Source organism: Balaenoptera physalus, assembly GCF_965194825.1.
Source record: "Balaenoptera physalus genome assembly, chromosome: X".
NCBI classification, from domain to species: Eukaryota; Metazoa; Chordata; class Mammalia; order Artiodactyla; family Balaenopteridae; genus Balaenoptera; species Balaenoptera physalus.
Window position 1 is genome coordinate 121,435,044 of NC_138903.1, and position 16,249 is coordinate 121,451,292.

Consider the following 16,249-nt stretch of genomic DNA (forward strand, 5'->3'; position numbering starts at 1 on the left):
CTCTCCAAGTACCAGGGTTGCAGAGGACACCTGAAGTAGACCTGAAATGAAAAAGGCTGACTACCTGTATGTATTCCACAAATATTTGCAATAAAGGTCTCTACATTCAGCACAAGGCCAAAGCGAAAACTAAAGATATGTACAATACATCACTACCTCAGAGAGACCTTCCTTTTACGTGGTACACTTTTTCTAAGATGTCTGCCTAGCTCCTTCCCTCATCTCCTCTAGATCTCTGCCCAAATGTCACCTCATCAGAGAGAACTTTCCAGGTCAGTTTGTCTAAAACAGTAGCTCTCTTCCCCAGTCACATTCTATCCATTTATTATGCTTTTTTTTCTCCTTCAGAGCATATATCAGTGCCCAACATAATATGTTTGTCTGATTGCTGTCTGTCTCTCCCCCTATCACTCACTGTACCCACAAGCTCCATGCGGTAAAGAGTTTTGATCACTGTTATATCCCAAGCACTTAGCCTGGCACACAGTAGGCACTCAAGAAGTATTTGCTAAATGAATGAATGTACCAGTTGAGCAACTGACGAAGGCAAACATCAAGTCCTATGGAAACCTAAGCAGACCCCCAGACCCCCAACAGCCCAGGGTTTTATAGGGAATAAGTCCTTTCTTTCTTCATACAACTTGTGCTTGGTAAACATTGTTTAAAAAGCCAACTTCCCTTTATCACTTTGCTACAAAATTTGAAAATGTCCCTTTAAACTTGCATTCATCATCCAAGGAAGTGAGGAATTACAAACATTTTGATCAACAGTAATCTGAAAGTTCAAGAAAAGTAGATTCATCAGAGTTTATAAAACTCTCTGTTACCAATACTGTTAGCTTGGAATACAAGAAGGCTGATGGTACTTTCTACAGCCGGTAGATGATTAATTCATAAAGTGATTGGCTTAACTGGCATCATGGGGCTGATTACATGGCACTGATGTAAGAGACAGCATACCAAATGGCAAAGAGGCAAGTTCAAGAGAAAGAAAGCAGGGACTTCCCTGGTGGTCCAGTGGCTAAGACTCCACGCTCCCAATGCAGGGGGCCCGGGTTTGATCCCTGGTCAGGGAACTAGATCCCACATGCCGCAACTAAGAGTTCACATGCCACAACTAAAGATCCTGCATGCCACAACTAAGACCCGGTGCAGCCAAACAAACAAACAAACAAACAAATAGAGTCGCTTGCCATTGAGAAGAATACATTCTCTTAAAAATACTGCCAAGAAATTAGGAAAAAAATCACTTCCTATCATGAGGAATGGAACATGCCTTGAAATTAAGAAACTCAGTCTCTAATAGCTGTGATGATGTTACCAGCAGCTCAGCTTGGTAAAAATCACTGAATTGCTCATAGATTAACTACAAAATTTCGGAGTCAATGAGCATTATATAGCTCCTTTACGTAGCTATACTTCCACTAGAAGCAATGTAAAATACAGTTTAGCTGTTAAAACAAACCTACAAACATGCCTGCCCATCCCCCACTTATGTATCAAGTTAACATATAGCATATTCTATATGTGAAAAATGTTCAGAAAATTACAGAGGGCTAAAAGTGTAGAATTGCTTAACTAATCCAAGGCTTTATCCAGGAATCACAGCTTCTTTGCTAGCTTAAACATCAATGTTTTTCTAGAGAATCAACCTGAGAAAATGCAAAGGTATGAGATTTTATTTGATGAAATAATAAACTATAACATTTTAGGATTATTGGAAAACATTGTGTACACTGACAAAAATAAAAAATACTTTTTAAAGGATCTCAATTCCAACAGGACATACCAAATAACCTTCAAAAAGAAAATAACAATAAGACCATTACTAAAGCAAAGATATAAAATTTTGCTATTGTCAAAAACCAGGCCAAGAAAATCAGCTGTTGAACTAAGAAAAAAAAATCCTTTTACATTGGGCATACCTCTCTAATCTCTACAATCCAATACATAAAAGGTAATTTATTAATAGCAAATATAAACTACATTACAGAGATTGATTCAAGATGGCGAAGTGGAAGGACGTGCGCTCACTCTCTCTTGCAAGAGCACCGGAATCACAACTAACTGCTGAACAATCATCAACAGGAAGACACTGGAACTCACCAAAAAAAGATACCCCACATCCAAAAACGAAGGAAAAGCGCAATGAGACGGCAGGAGGGGTGCAATCACAATAAAATCAAATCCCATAACCGCTGGGTGGGTGACTCACAAACTGGAGAACAATTATACCAAAGAAGTCCACCCACTGGAGTGAAGGTTCTGAGCCCCACGTCAGGCTTCCCACCTGGGGGTCTGGCAATGGGAGGAGGAATTCCTAGAGAATCAGACTTTGAAGGCTAGCGGGATTTGATTGCAGGACTTTGACAGGACTGGGGGAAACAGACACTCCACTCGTAGAGGACACACACAAAGTAGTGTGCGCATCAGGACCCAGGGGAAGGAGCAGTGATCCCATAGGAGACTGAACCAGACCTACCTGCTAGTGTTGGAGGGTCTCCTGCAGAGGTGGGGGGTGGCTGTGGCTCACCGTGGGGCACTGGCAGCAGAAGTTCTGGGAAGCACTCCTTGGCGTGAGCCCTCCCAGAGTCCGCCATTAGCCCCACCAAAGAGCAAAGAGCCTGGTAGGCTCCAGTGCTGGGTCGCCCCAGGCTAAACAACCAAACAGGGAGGGAACCCAGCCCCACCCATCAGCAGACAAGCAGATTAAAGTTTTACTGAGCTCTGCCCACCAGAGCAACACCCAGCTCTACCCACCACCAGTCCCTCCCATCAGGAAGCTTGCACAAGCCTCTTAGATAGCCTCAACCACCAGAGGGCAGACAGCAGAAGCTAGAAGAACTACATTTCTGCAGCCTGTGGAATGAAAACCACATTCACAGAAAGACAGACAAAATGAAAAGGCAGAGGACTATGTACCAGATGAAGGAACAAGATAAAAACCCAGAAAAACAACTAAATGAAGTGCAGATAGGCCACCTTCCAGAAAAACAATTCAGAATACTGATAGTGAAGATGATCCAGGACCTCGGAAAAAGAATGGAGGCAAAGATCGAGAAGATGCAAGAAACCTTTAACAAAGACCTAGAAGAATTAAAGAACAAAGAAACAGAGATGAACAATACAATAATTGAAATGAAAAATACACTAGAAGGCATCAACAGCAGAATAACTGAGGCAGAAGAACGGATAAGTGACCTGGAAGACAGAATGGTGGAATTCAATGCTGCAGAACAGAATAAAGAAAAAAGAATGAAAAGACATGAAGACAGCCTAAGAGACCTCTGGGACAACATTAAATGTAACAACATTCGCATTATAGGGGTACCAGAAGGAGAAGAGAGAGAGAAAGGACCCAAGAAAATATTTGAAAGGATTATAGTTGAAAACTTCCCTAACATGGGAAAGGAAATCGCCACCCAACTCCAGGAAGTGCAGAGTCCCAGGCAGGATAAACCCAAGGAGAAACACACTGAGACACACAGTAACCAAACTGACAAAGATTAAAGACAAAGAAAAATTATTGAAAGCAACAAGGGAAAAACGACAAATAACATACAAGGGAACTCCCATAACGTTAACAGCTGATTTCTCAGCAGAAACTCTACAAGCCAGATGGGAGTGGTAAGATATACTTAAAGTGATGAAAGGGAAGAACCTACAGCCAAGATTACTCTAGCCGGCAAGGATCTCATTCAGATTCGATGGAGAAATCAAAAGCTTTACAGACAAGCAAAAGCTAGGAGAATTCAGCACCACCAAACCAGCTCTACAACAAATGCTAAAGGAACTTCTCTAAGTGGGAAACACAAGAGAAGAAAAGGACCTACAAAAACAAACTCGTAACAATTAAGAAAATGGTAATAGGAACATACATATCGATAATTACCTCAAATGTGAATGGATTAAATGCTCCAACCAAAAGACACAGGCTCGCTGAATGGATACAAAAACAAGACCCATATATATGCTGTCTACAAGAGACCCAGTTCAGACCTAGGGACACATACAGACTGAAAGTGAGGGGATGGAAAAAGGTATTCCAAGAAAATGTAAATCAAAAGAAAGCTGGAGTAGCAATACTCATATCAGAAAAAATACTTTATTTTTTATTAACCTTTTTAAAATTAAAATTTATTTATTATTCTTGGCTGTGTTGGGTCTTCGTTGCTGCGTGCAGGCTTTCTTTAGTTGCGGACAGCAGGGGCTACTCTTTGTTGCTGTGCGCGGGCTTCTCATTGCAGTGGCTTCTCTTGTTGCAGAGCACGGGCTCTAGGCGAGTGTGCTCAGTAGTTGTAGCTCGCGGGCTCTAGAGCACAGGCTCAGTAGTTGTAGCACACGGGCTTAGCTGCTCCGCGGCATGTGGGATCTTCCCGGACCAGGGCTTGAACCCATGTCCCCTGCATTGGCAGGCGGATTCTTAACCTCTGTGCCACCAGGGAAGTCCCTAAAATAGACTTTAAAATAAAGACCGTTACAAGAGGCAAGGAAGGACACTACATAATGATCAAGGGATGAATCCAAGAAGAAGATATAACAATTATAAATATATATGTACCTAACGCAGGAGCACCTCAATACAAAAGGCGACTGCTAACAGCTATTAAAGAGGAAATTGACAGTAACACAATAATAGTGGGGGACTTTAACACCTCACTTACACCAATGGACAGATCATCCAGACAGAAAATTAAAAAGGAAACACAACCTTTAAATGACACAATAGACCTGATAGATTTGATATTTATAGGACATTCCAGCCAAAAACAGCAGATTACACTTTCTTCTCAAGCGTTCATGGAACATTCTCCAGGACAGATCACATCTTGGGTCACAAATCAAGTTTCGGTAAATTTAAGAAAACTGAAATCATATCAAGCATCTTTTCTGACCACAACGCTATGAGATTAGAAATCAATTACAGGGAAAAAAACGTAAAAAAACACAAACACATGGAGGCTAAACAATACATTACTAAATAACCAAGAGAGCACTGGAGAAATCAAAGAGGAAATCAAAAAATACCTAGAGACAAATGACAACGAAAACACGACGATCCAAAACCTATGGGATGCAGCAAAAGCAGTTCTAAGAGGGAAGTTTATAGCAGTAGAATCCTACCTCAAGAAACAAGAAAAATCTCAAATAAACAATCTAACCTTACACCTAAAGGAACTAGAGAAAGAAGAACAAACAAAACCCAAAGTTAGCAGAAGGAAAGAAATCATGAAGATCAGAGCAGAAATAAATGAAATAGAAACAAAGAAAACAATAGCAAAGAGCAATAAAACTGAAAGCTGGTTCTTTGAGAAGATAAACAAAATTGGTAAACCTTTAGCCAGACTCATCAAGAAAAAGAGGGAGAGGACTCAAATCAATAAAATTAGAAATGAAAAAGGAGAAGTTACAATGGACACCACAGAAATACAAAGCATCATGAGAGACTACTACAAGCAACTCTATGCCAATAAAATGGACAACCTGGAAGAAATGGACAAATTCTTAGAAAGGCATAACCTTCCAAGACTGAAGCAGTAAGAAATAGAAAATATGAGCAGACCAATCACAAGTAATGAAATTGAAACTGTGATTAAAAATCTTCCAACAAACAAAAGTCCAGGACCAGATGGCTTCACAGGTGAATTCTATCAAATATTTAGAGAAGAGCTAACACCCATCCTTCTCAAACTCTTCCAAAAAATTCAAGAGGAGGGAACACTCCCAAACTCATTCTATGAGGTCACCATCACCCTGATACCAAAACCAGACAAAGATACTACAAAACAAGAAAATTACAGACCAATATCACTGATGAATATAGATGCAGAAATCCTCAACAAAATACTAGCAAACAGAATCCAACAACACATTAAAAGGATCATACACCATGATCAAGTGGGATTTATCCCAGGGATGCAAGGATTCTTCAATATATGCAAATCAGTCAATGTGATACACCATATTAACAAATTGAAGAATAAAAACCATATGATCATCTCAACAGATGCAGAAAAAGCTTTTGACAAAATTCAACACCCATTTATGATAAAAACTCTCCAGAAAGTGGGCACAGAGGGAACCTACCTCAACATAATAAAGGCCATATACAACGAACCCACAGCAAACATCATTCTCAATGGTGAAAAACTGAAAGCATTTCCTCTAAGATCAGGAACAAGAAAAGGATGTCCACTCTTGCCACTATTATTCAACACAGTTTTGGAAGTCCTAGCCACGGCAATCAGAGAAGAAAAAGAAATAAAAGGAATCCAAATTGGAAAAGAAGTAAAACTGTCACTGTTTGCAGATGACATGATACTATACATAGAGAATCCTAAAGATGCCACCAGAAAACTACTAGAGCTCAATCAATGAACTTCATAAAGTTGCAGGATACAAAATTGATGCACAGAAATCTCTTGCATTCCTATACACTAAGAATGAAAGATCACAAAGAGAAATTAAGGAAACAATCCCATTCACCATTGCAACAAAAAGAATAAAATACCGAGGAGGAAACCTACCTAAGGAGGTAAAAGACCTGTACTCAGAAAACTATAAGACACTGATGAAAGAAATCAAAGATGACACAAACAGATGGAGAGACATATCATGTTCTTGGATTGGAAAGATCAACATTGTGAAAATGACTATACTACTCAAAGCAATCTACAGATCCAATGCAATCCCTATCAAATTACCAGTGGCATTTTCTACAGAACTGGAAGAAAAAATCTTAAAATTTGTATGGAGACACAAAAGACCCTGAACAGCCAAAGCAGTCTTGACGGAAAAAAATGGAGGTGAAGGAATCAGACTCCCTGACTTCAGACTATACTACAAAGCTACGGTAATCGGGGCCTTCCCTGGTGGCGCACTGGTTACGAATCTGCCTGCCAATGCAGGGGACACGGGTTCGAGCCCTGGTCCGGGAAGATCCCCCATGCCACAGAGCAACTAAGCCCGTGCACCTCAACTACTGAGTCTGCGCTCTAGAGCCCACGTGCCACAACTACTGAAGCCCATGCACCTAGAGCCCGTGCTCCACAATAAGAGAAGCCACTGCAATGAGAAGCCTGCGCACTGCAACGAAGAGTAGCCCCCGCTCACCACAACTAGAGAAAGCCCATGCGCAGCAATGAAGACCCAACACAGCCAAAAATAAAATAAAAAATAAAAATTATTAAATTTATAGAAAAAAAAAGCTACAGTAATCCAGACAATATGGCACTGGCACAAAAATAGAAATATAGATCAATGGAACAGGATAGAAAGCCCAGAGATAAACCCACGTACCTATGGTCAACTAATCTATAACAAAGGAGGCAAGGATATACAATGGAGAAAAGACAGTCCCTTCAATAAGTGGTGCTGGGAAAACTGGGCAGTTACATGTAAAAGAATGAAACTAGAACACTCCCTAACACCATACACAAAAATAAACTCAAAATGGATTAGAGATCTAAATGTAAGACCGGACATTGTAAAACTCTTAGAGGAAAACATAGGAAGAACACTCTTTGACATAAATCACAGCAAGATCTTTTTTGATCCACCTCCTAGAGTAATGGAAATAAAAACAAAAATAAACAAATGGGACCTAATGAAACTTAAAACCTTTTGCACAGCAAAGGAAACTACAAACAAGATGAAAAGACAACCCTCAGAATGGGAGAAAATATTTCCAAACGAATCAACTGACAAAGGATTAATCTCCAAAATACATAAACAGCTCATGCAGCTCAATATTAAAAAAACAAACAACCCAACCAAAAAATGGGCAGAAGACCTAAATAGACATTTCTCCAAAGAAGACATACAGACGGCCACAAAGCACTTGAAAAGTTGCTCAACATCACTAATTATTAGAGAAATGCAAATCAGAACTATAATCAGGTACCACCTCATACCGGTTAGAATGGGCATCATCAGAAAACCTACAAACAACACATGCTAGAGAGGGTGTGGAGAAAAGGGAACCCTCTTGCACTGTTGGTGGGAATGTACCTTGATACAGCCACTATGGAGAACAGTATGGAGGTTTCTTAAAAAACTAAAAATAGAATTACCGTACGACCCAGCAATCCCAGTACTGGGCATATACCCAGAGAAAACCATAATTCAAAAAGACACATGCACCCCAATGTTCATTGCAGCACTATTTACAATAACCGGGTCATGGAAGCAACCTAAATGCCTATCAACAGACAAATGGATAAAGAAGATGTGGTACGTATATACAATGGAATATTACTCAGCCATAAAAAGGAACGAAATGAGTCATTTGTAGAGACGTGGATGGACCTAGAGACTGTCATACAGAGTGAAGTAAGTCAGAAAGAGAAAAACAAATATCATATATTAATGCATGGATGTGGAATCTAGAGAAATGGTATGGATGGACTGCTTTGCAAGGCAGAAATAGAGACACAGATGTAGAGAACTAACGTATGGACACCAAGGGGGGAGAGTCGCGGGGGGTGGTGGTGGTGGTGGGATGAATTGGGAGAGTGGGATTGACATATATGCAGTAATATGTATAAAACAGATAACTAATAAGAACCTGATGTATAAAAAATAAATAAATTAAATTAAAAAAAAACCCTAACATTTCTGTGGAAACTATTATATGTATGTATTGCTGAATCACCTTGCTCTACACCAGAAACTAACACAACCTTGTAAATCAACTATACTTCAATAAAATAAATTTAAACAAACAACAACAACAACAAAAAACAAACCAAAAAACTACATTACAAGAAATACCTAGGGAAACAAACCTGTTGTGAGAATCCACAGAAGAACTGGTACAAAAATTGTGGCAAAATGAAACAAAGGTTCTGGAAAAAAAAAAAATGAAGAAAAGGGTTATTGCTTTTCACTTGATCAACTTTCTAAAGTAAAACAGGAAACTCTACTCCAGATAGTCTACAGGCAGTCCTAAGTCCTTCTAATGTCACAATGCAATAAACTTCTACTCCAGAGTTGTAAGGAAACAATTCAAAACAAATGATTACATTCATATTAATACCAACTTTTGCCTTACCAAGGCAGAAGAGGACCTCACTTACTTTATGAGACCCTCTTGCTATTCTTCTAGGGAAGAAGTGAGCTCATATAATATGAACACCTAATGGTACTGCACCTTAAATGCCAAGTGGGTTTGCAAAATCATCACAAAGTAGACTGACATAAAGCTGTAAGTCTATATTTAAAAGTCAATTAATGCCAATAAGTAGTCAGGAAATTATTATAGTGTACATTGACACGAACAAGTATCAACTAATGCTTTACTGCCTTTGTTACTGCCTCATCAAACAATTAACTATTATTATTGATCACCTACTATATGTAAAGATGACGCTGTGGGTGATACAAAAAACAAAACTTCTTACTTCTAAGGGATTTATCATTTAACTGGGAGAACACTAAAAACAAACATATTCAAAATATACAAGCTGAGAATTCATAAGGCAGTAAAAGCCACTAGGTAAGATGATAAATACTAAAATTAACGTCTTCAGGCAAAACCACCAGAACTAACATTTTCAAATGAGTGCTGTCCTTCAATATAGGCTGTGACTGTATTTCAGCGCTGCTGTCACTTGTTCATGGTGTCTCTGGATTTCTCTTAGGGCAGCACCTTCAATAGCTCTACTTTTTTTTTTTTTAAATAAATATATTTATTTATTTTTGGCTGTGTTGGGTCTTCATTGCTGCGCACGGGTTTTCTCTAGTCATGGCGAGTGGGGGCTACTCTTTGTTGCGGTGCACGGGCTTCTCATTGCAGTGGCTTCTCTTGTTGTGGAGCACAGGCTCTAGGGCGTGCAGGTTTCAGTAGTTGTGGCACGTGGGCTCAGTAGTTGTGGCTTGTGGGCTCTGGAGCGCAGGCTCAGTAGTTGTGGTGCACGGGCTTAGTTGCTCCACGGCATGTGGGATCTTCCCGTACCAGGGCTTGAACCCGTGTCCCCTGCATTGGTAGGCAGATTCTTAACCACTGCACCACCAGGGAAGTCCCCAGTAGCCCATTTTTGAGCCATGTCAAAAAACCAGTCTCTTTCCTTCTCTCACACATTCTCACTTAGCTAATTTACCAGGCTGGGAGACTTGAGGCCGTTTTAAAAATCCAATGGATTCGTAAAGTATGAACAACTGCCGCAGCTGAGGATATTTAGGTAAATATATACTGAAGGCTCTGGAGGACATTTCTACAGAAAACTGCTACATGTATTTTGAATAAGACCTACAGCACCAGAGTGTCGGAGTTCCCAAGGTTATCACCTGGAAGGGCAACACTCATTCGTATGTATCAGTTCTGGCAGAATGCAAAATACTGTCGGTAGCCTTTCTAGAGTCATACTTTATGTATATAAAAGAAGTGTTGTGAGTTTGGAAGAGGCAGTGCTTGGTGTGGATTAAGGGGGTGCTTTGTGGGAAGGGGAGGTCTGACTCTCCCATTAGAATAACAGTTCCATGAAAACAGGGACTTTGCCTGTCTTATTCCATCATGAATTCTCAAGCGCCTGAAACAATGCTTGGCACATGGTAACACATTCAAACATATTTGTTGATTGAATGAATAAAGAAGTTAGACTTTGAACTAGGTGTTACAGATGAATAGGATATGGTGATAGCAGGAACCAAGGTAAGGCCATATGTATTTTAAACATGTAAGGTAGGGCAGGGTCAGACTGTGGGGTGCCTTAAAAGCCAGACTAACTCTTAAGACAATGGAGAGTGAAGTTTCTGGAGGACAAGTTGAAAAGTGGTATTTTCTAAACATTAACCTGGCTGAATTATGCAAGGAGGAGCGAATGGAGAAATAGAAAGCAGGAAGACCTGTCACTGCAGTACCCCAGGGGCGGGCAACAACTTGAAGATGCAATGGCAAGATAAGAGGAAGGCAGCCAAAGAGGGTCAAAGGTATTAGAAATCATCTTGGGACAAAAGGCAGCACTAAAAAAGGAATACTGCTAAGTCAGTAACTAAGATGATAATGGGCATAGAGATCCTAATGAAGACAGAGGGCATCTACATAAATAATCCCCTAAATTGGGAGCCAGGATATGTAAATTACTGACCACTAGTAAACATTAGCCATTTTAATGCTTGTTTTGTTTTTCTTAACAGAGCATCCCTTCCATCTGGTGGCAGTTGCTTGAATTGCAGGCCAAAATCTTAAAGAGGGAAACCAAGCTTCTGGAATAGGATCAGATTGCTAGGCAGATCTGTATGGCAAATCTTCACAGGCTCTCCTACGAAGGGGAGGTAAGAGAGAATAACCATCCATCCCCACGTGGGGCTGTTAAGTTACTGAGTCCAAGGCCCCACAAACCTTAACTATACAAATAACATAACCACACTGAAATGGTGGAAAAGGAAAAAAAAAAGTAATTTTGGAAACAGTGTTTTGACTACATTCTCTAAGACTAAAGACAAAAACAAGTGCTCACAAATATATTTCTCAAGTTAGTCAGATTTGTTTCTCACAGGAGTATGAGTAGCAATTCTGGAATTACTTTAAGTGTACTTGAGGAGTTAGCAAATAAATAAACACAATGAGGATGAGAACCAGGTTTCTCACCACTGAAGAAAGGAGTTACTAAATGGAAAAGGGAAAGGTTCCAATGAACCTTGTGCTGCCGGATTTAATCAAAGGTATCTGTATAAACTGAGTTCAAGTATTGAGTTTATACGGATACCTTTAATTTCAGCCCAACAACTTCAGCTCAGTAGCGATGAGCACAATTAGCGCCCAGATCTTGATTTCTAAATACCATTTGTGAATAATGGAAAGGAATAAGTGATCCTTGAGGAACAGTCTGAATCCAGGACTGGGACAGGAAAAATACAAGAGGAGCCTAGAACATCATGTGGTACCAGAAAATAAACAAGACTTCAAAAAAGGTTAGGGCCGGGGGAGGGGGAAGGGGTGGGGAGGGAGGAACGGGGAGTTGCTACTCAATGGGTATACAGTTTTAGTTATGCAAGACGAGTAAGTACTAGAGATCTGTTGTACTTAACAATACTGTATCACATACTTAATAATCTGTTAAGTGCATAGAGCTCATGTTAAGTGTTATCACAATAAAATAAAAATTTAAAAATGATGGGGACATGGTGAAAGGAAACAGGCGCCAAATCTGTGACAATCTGAGTAACAGAATGAACAATGATAGTAATGAATTTCAACATAGAATAAAATATCTAGTTTAGCAGGAGAATGCTCTTTTCAGATGAAACTACACAGAGCAAAACTGAGGGGTCTTGAGACCCTCAGAACACCATCTGAACCAGCTTATCAAAGTTGACATTATCATGAGACACATTGACAACATGTGCCTCCGGATATGATGCATTCAGCAGGTTGCAATAGCGCTTCTGTGGTAATTGTGCCCAAATGCAAAACCTGAGTCTAATAATAGGCAAACATTAGACAAACCCAAATTGAGGGACATTCTACAAACTAACTGGCCAGCACTCTTCAAACATGTTAAGATCATTAGGACAAAAAAGACAGGAACTATCCTAGGTTAAAGAAGACTAAGGAGATCATGATCCTTAAATGCAAGCATGAGCCTGAAATGGACCACAAAAAGAAAATCTGTGGGACCATTAGCAAAATTCCAGTACAGTATATAGACTAGTTAATAATGTGCCAATTAATATCAATTTACTGATCTTGGTAACTATGTTGTGGGTTATCTAAGGTGTTAACAGTTGGTAAAGCTGGGCAAAGAGTATATGAGATTTCACTAATTTTGCAACTTTTAAAAAGTATGAAATTATCTCAAAACAAAAAGTGAAAAAAACTTTAAAAAACTATACAGAATAGAACATAGGACAGGAGATCAAGTTCTGGTACGTGTCTAAAACAGGCAAACCTAATGCGTATGTTGCATAAATTATATCTAAATTTATATGCTATATGCCATATATGTTACTATATATCACAGAGTAATGTAAATCAGATTAGTCGTTGTTTGGTGCAGGGGTGGAGAAGACTGGAAAGGAGCACAAGTAAACTTTCTGTGGTGATAGAAATGGCCTATATTTGGTTCGGGTGGTAGCCGCATGGATGTATACATTTGTCAAAATTGAACTGTAAACATTTAATGGGTACATTGTACTGTATTTAAACTATAAGAAAGCTGACTTAAAAATTTTCATCTCAAATCTCTTGCATTAAAAGGAATTTCTGGTTTCTGATTCGTTAAATAGACTGCCTCTGTTTTGCTGACCACAAATTTTAGTACTAAGACAGTAAAAGAAACATGAAAAAAGAAGGAAAAAAAAAACTACAACCAAGCTGAGCCAATGCTGGGTTAAATAGTCATAAGTTAAATCACAAGTATTTCATCACATACCTTATAGAAGAAATACTGTACAAGGTGTGCTATTCTCACATAATACAGGTGTCCGTGAGCCAACAGCAGTTTCTTTAAATGTTTAAACTTTGGGACAGAATAATCACTATTCCTGGCTGCTTGGCGACCTTCTTTGCCTTTGATACCTAAAAAAAGAAAAATCTCTATAGGGTGAGTATTTTTATAGAATAAGTAACCACCTGACTTGTTACTTTCGCATTTTTTACTTGCTTACATGTATAGTTCAGTTGAATAGTTTAGATTTGTTTTCTTAAGCAAAAAGTGCTTTCAACAGTGACAGTGAGACTTACCAATAAAAAGTAAAATTATGTTTAATTGACAATTACCTATTTATAACAAAACATAAAATAATTAATAGAATCATTATTTTAATCATTATAAGGCAAAAATTATCCTGAGGAAAAAGTTAAATCTGAAAATTATTTTAAAGGTACTTAGTAAGTGATTAATTATGCATGGCACCAGACTAGGTGCCATATTAAAGCAACTCAGAGACCTGGGGATTATGGTCTAAGAGCTCAAAACTGAAGAGTTATAATGAGATGGTTAAGTCCTTATACTGAATGATACTCTGAGTAGTGGTTGGCAAACACTTATTCCTGTCCAAAATGTTCATAAGACAGTTGGTTCACACCAAAGATCCTTGAAATTTGGTCCTGTCCAAAACGTCAAGACATTTGGACTATAAGACAGTTGGTCCATGCCAAAAGGTCTTTGAAATCTGGTCCTGTCCAAAATGTCCACGAGCATATTTGGTCCATGCCAAATGGTTTTGGACAGGACCAAATTTCAAGGACCTTTTGCATGGACCAAATGTGCTATGGACGTTTTAGACAAGACCAAATGTCCTGCAAGGCTGAGCAGCAGCCCAGGTATTCCATGAGCTCAAGCAGCTTTAGGCCATTTCCACAGTCAATAACCAATGAGGTGAACTAGAGTTCCACACTAAATAGGGTTACTTGCAAATGGAAAGAATTTGGGAATCCAAACTGTGGTACAATAATCCCCAAGATACTATTTCCATTATTTCTTGCCCACCAAAAAACCACTTGCCGGGGTGTTAGGATTGCCTCCCAGCAGCCTGACAGGGGAGGAAAGGGTGCAGGTTTTAGAGAAGCTGTTGTTGCATGCCGACGTGTAAATTCACCACTACAGCCCAAACCGCCATGCAGAGATATTGCCATGTGGAAAATCAGCCAGCCAATTATCGTTTCTTAGTCCCAAACAGTTAAGGATCTCAAAAGATATAGTGCAGCAACATAAGCAGGCGATCTGGCCAGGAGCGAAAAATCAATCAAGTTTCATGCATGCTGTCAAAAGTGAGAGCTAAATGATCAACTGCATGGCCAGTAGGTTTGGGAAATTCACTTTATTTGGCTAATATAATAATATCCTCCAACTTGGTATTGCTACATTCCCACCATGGGTAGGACTTTGGCATGGACATATTCCATGATCCGATGAGGACCTTCTTTTGATTAACAATGATCATTCCCAAATTCGGATTCAAGATGAGCAACCAAAACAATCTCTAGAATAATAAGACCACTCTACCTAAAAGCAATACTGATACCTTACAGCTGCCATCTCATTAGATGTTTCTTACCTATGCCCACATGGGATTCCAAGATCATACTAACATCATTGGCACCATCACCTATCGACAGTGTTATTGGGCTGCCTTTTAAATTCTTCACCATTCTCACAATCTAAACATTAAATACAAAAGAGGTATAGAAAAGGTCAAAGCAGAATGTGAGATTGTACTACATTGTGGGTATTTGCCTCATTCACACTTGTAAATGGAGGCCTTCAAACAGAAAGGTAGCTTGTGCATATAAGTACCACCAGTCTTGAATTCTCAGGGGCAGAAGAACACAGCTTTTCAAAATGTAATACCGGCGCCCACTTGTTTCTGGTTTTGCGAATGTATGAACTGTCATAAACCATGCCTCATACCTATACTAGAGGTCAGCACGCTTCCCTCTTTTGTCATTGCTTCCTGTGTCCTTTCAGATCACGTATTGAATGAGAGAAAGTGGAGACCAGAGAGCCGATTTGGGGAAACATGCATGGGGCCACCAGGACAAAAGTGGGCACTGAGAAGACAATGTTTCTGGTTACCTCTCCCTCTCTCCTCCCTGCTGACACTCCCACCTCCCCTCGGTGCATGCCAACCCTTATTTCCATCTAGCTGCCGACTAAACTTTACTAAATCACCCAGTGCCCAATATGATATGATATGATCTCTCATACAGGTAGCTGCATTTCAAAAGGGGGCACCTTAAAGGTGATGAGCTTTGCAGAAAGATGCCCGAGATATGTGTATAAAGCCTGTCATTATTCCCTGAGTGTCTCTTAAAGATGTGTCGATGGCACAGTGCAGCTCAATGCTGTGTTCATGGTAAGTACTGAATAAAAGAAATGTTCTCCTGGCAGAGTTACTTGTGGGAAGAGTATTGGGTAAGCAGCTGTCCTCCCACCGTATGTTTTAGATAATGACTGCTTTATGTCTCAACCCTCAAAACCCCTTGGAATCTAGCAGCTTTTAAAAAGCTTATGTAATTCAGTAGTTAAATAATGCCTTGCAAAAATTTTGTACCCAAAATGGCTTTCACCAGGTAACATAAATAAAATCCATTTTCACATAACTGATTAAAAATAATTTATACGAGGCAAAACCACCCTGCAGTCTTTTCTTTAAACAAAATTCAGTCAGGTTTTAGTTGTATAAAACAACATACCAAAAAAACCCCACGTCCAATCCATTTGACACAAAAATGATGTTACTATGAAATGCCAGCTTTCTCCCAATCCTTCACCTCAACTTGGTTCTTTTAAAAAACTTTATAAGA

General features: G+C 39.4%; 1 protein-coding gene across 11 annotated transcripts in view; it reads right to left on the reverse strand.

Annotated features, from left to right (window-relative positions):
* ATP11C (ATPase phospholipid transporting 11C (ATP11C blood group)) overlaps window positions 1-16,249 on the reverse strand; it is a 172,983-nt gene that overhangs the window by 27,977 nt on the left and 128,757 nt on the right. For 10 of the 11 annotated variants that reach the window (XM_082445244.1, XM_082445251.1, XM_082445249.1 and 7 more), the window contains 3 exons: window positions 15,001-15,103; window positions 13,374-13,519; window positions 8,787-8,846 (listed from right to left, as the gene is read on the reverse strand). In XM_082445244.1, the coding sequence (XP_082301370.1) occupies window positions 8,787-8,846; window positions 13,374-13,519; window positions 15,001-15,103 (309 nt within the window). The remainder of the gene's footprint in view (window positions 1-8,786; window positions 8,847-13,373; window positions 13,520-15,000; window positions 15,104-16,249) is intronic. The other variant, XM_082445248.1, reaches the window with a different exon arrangement.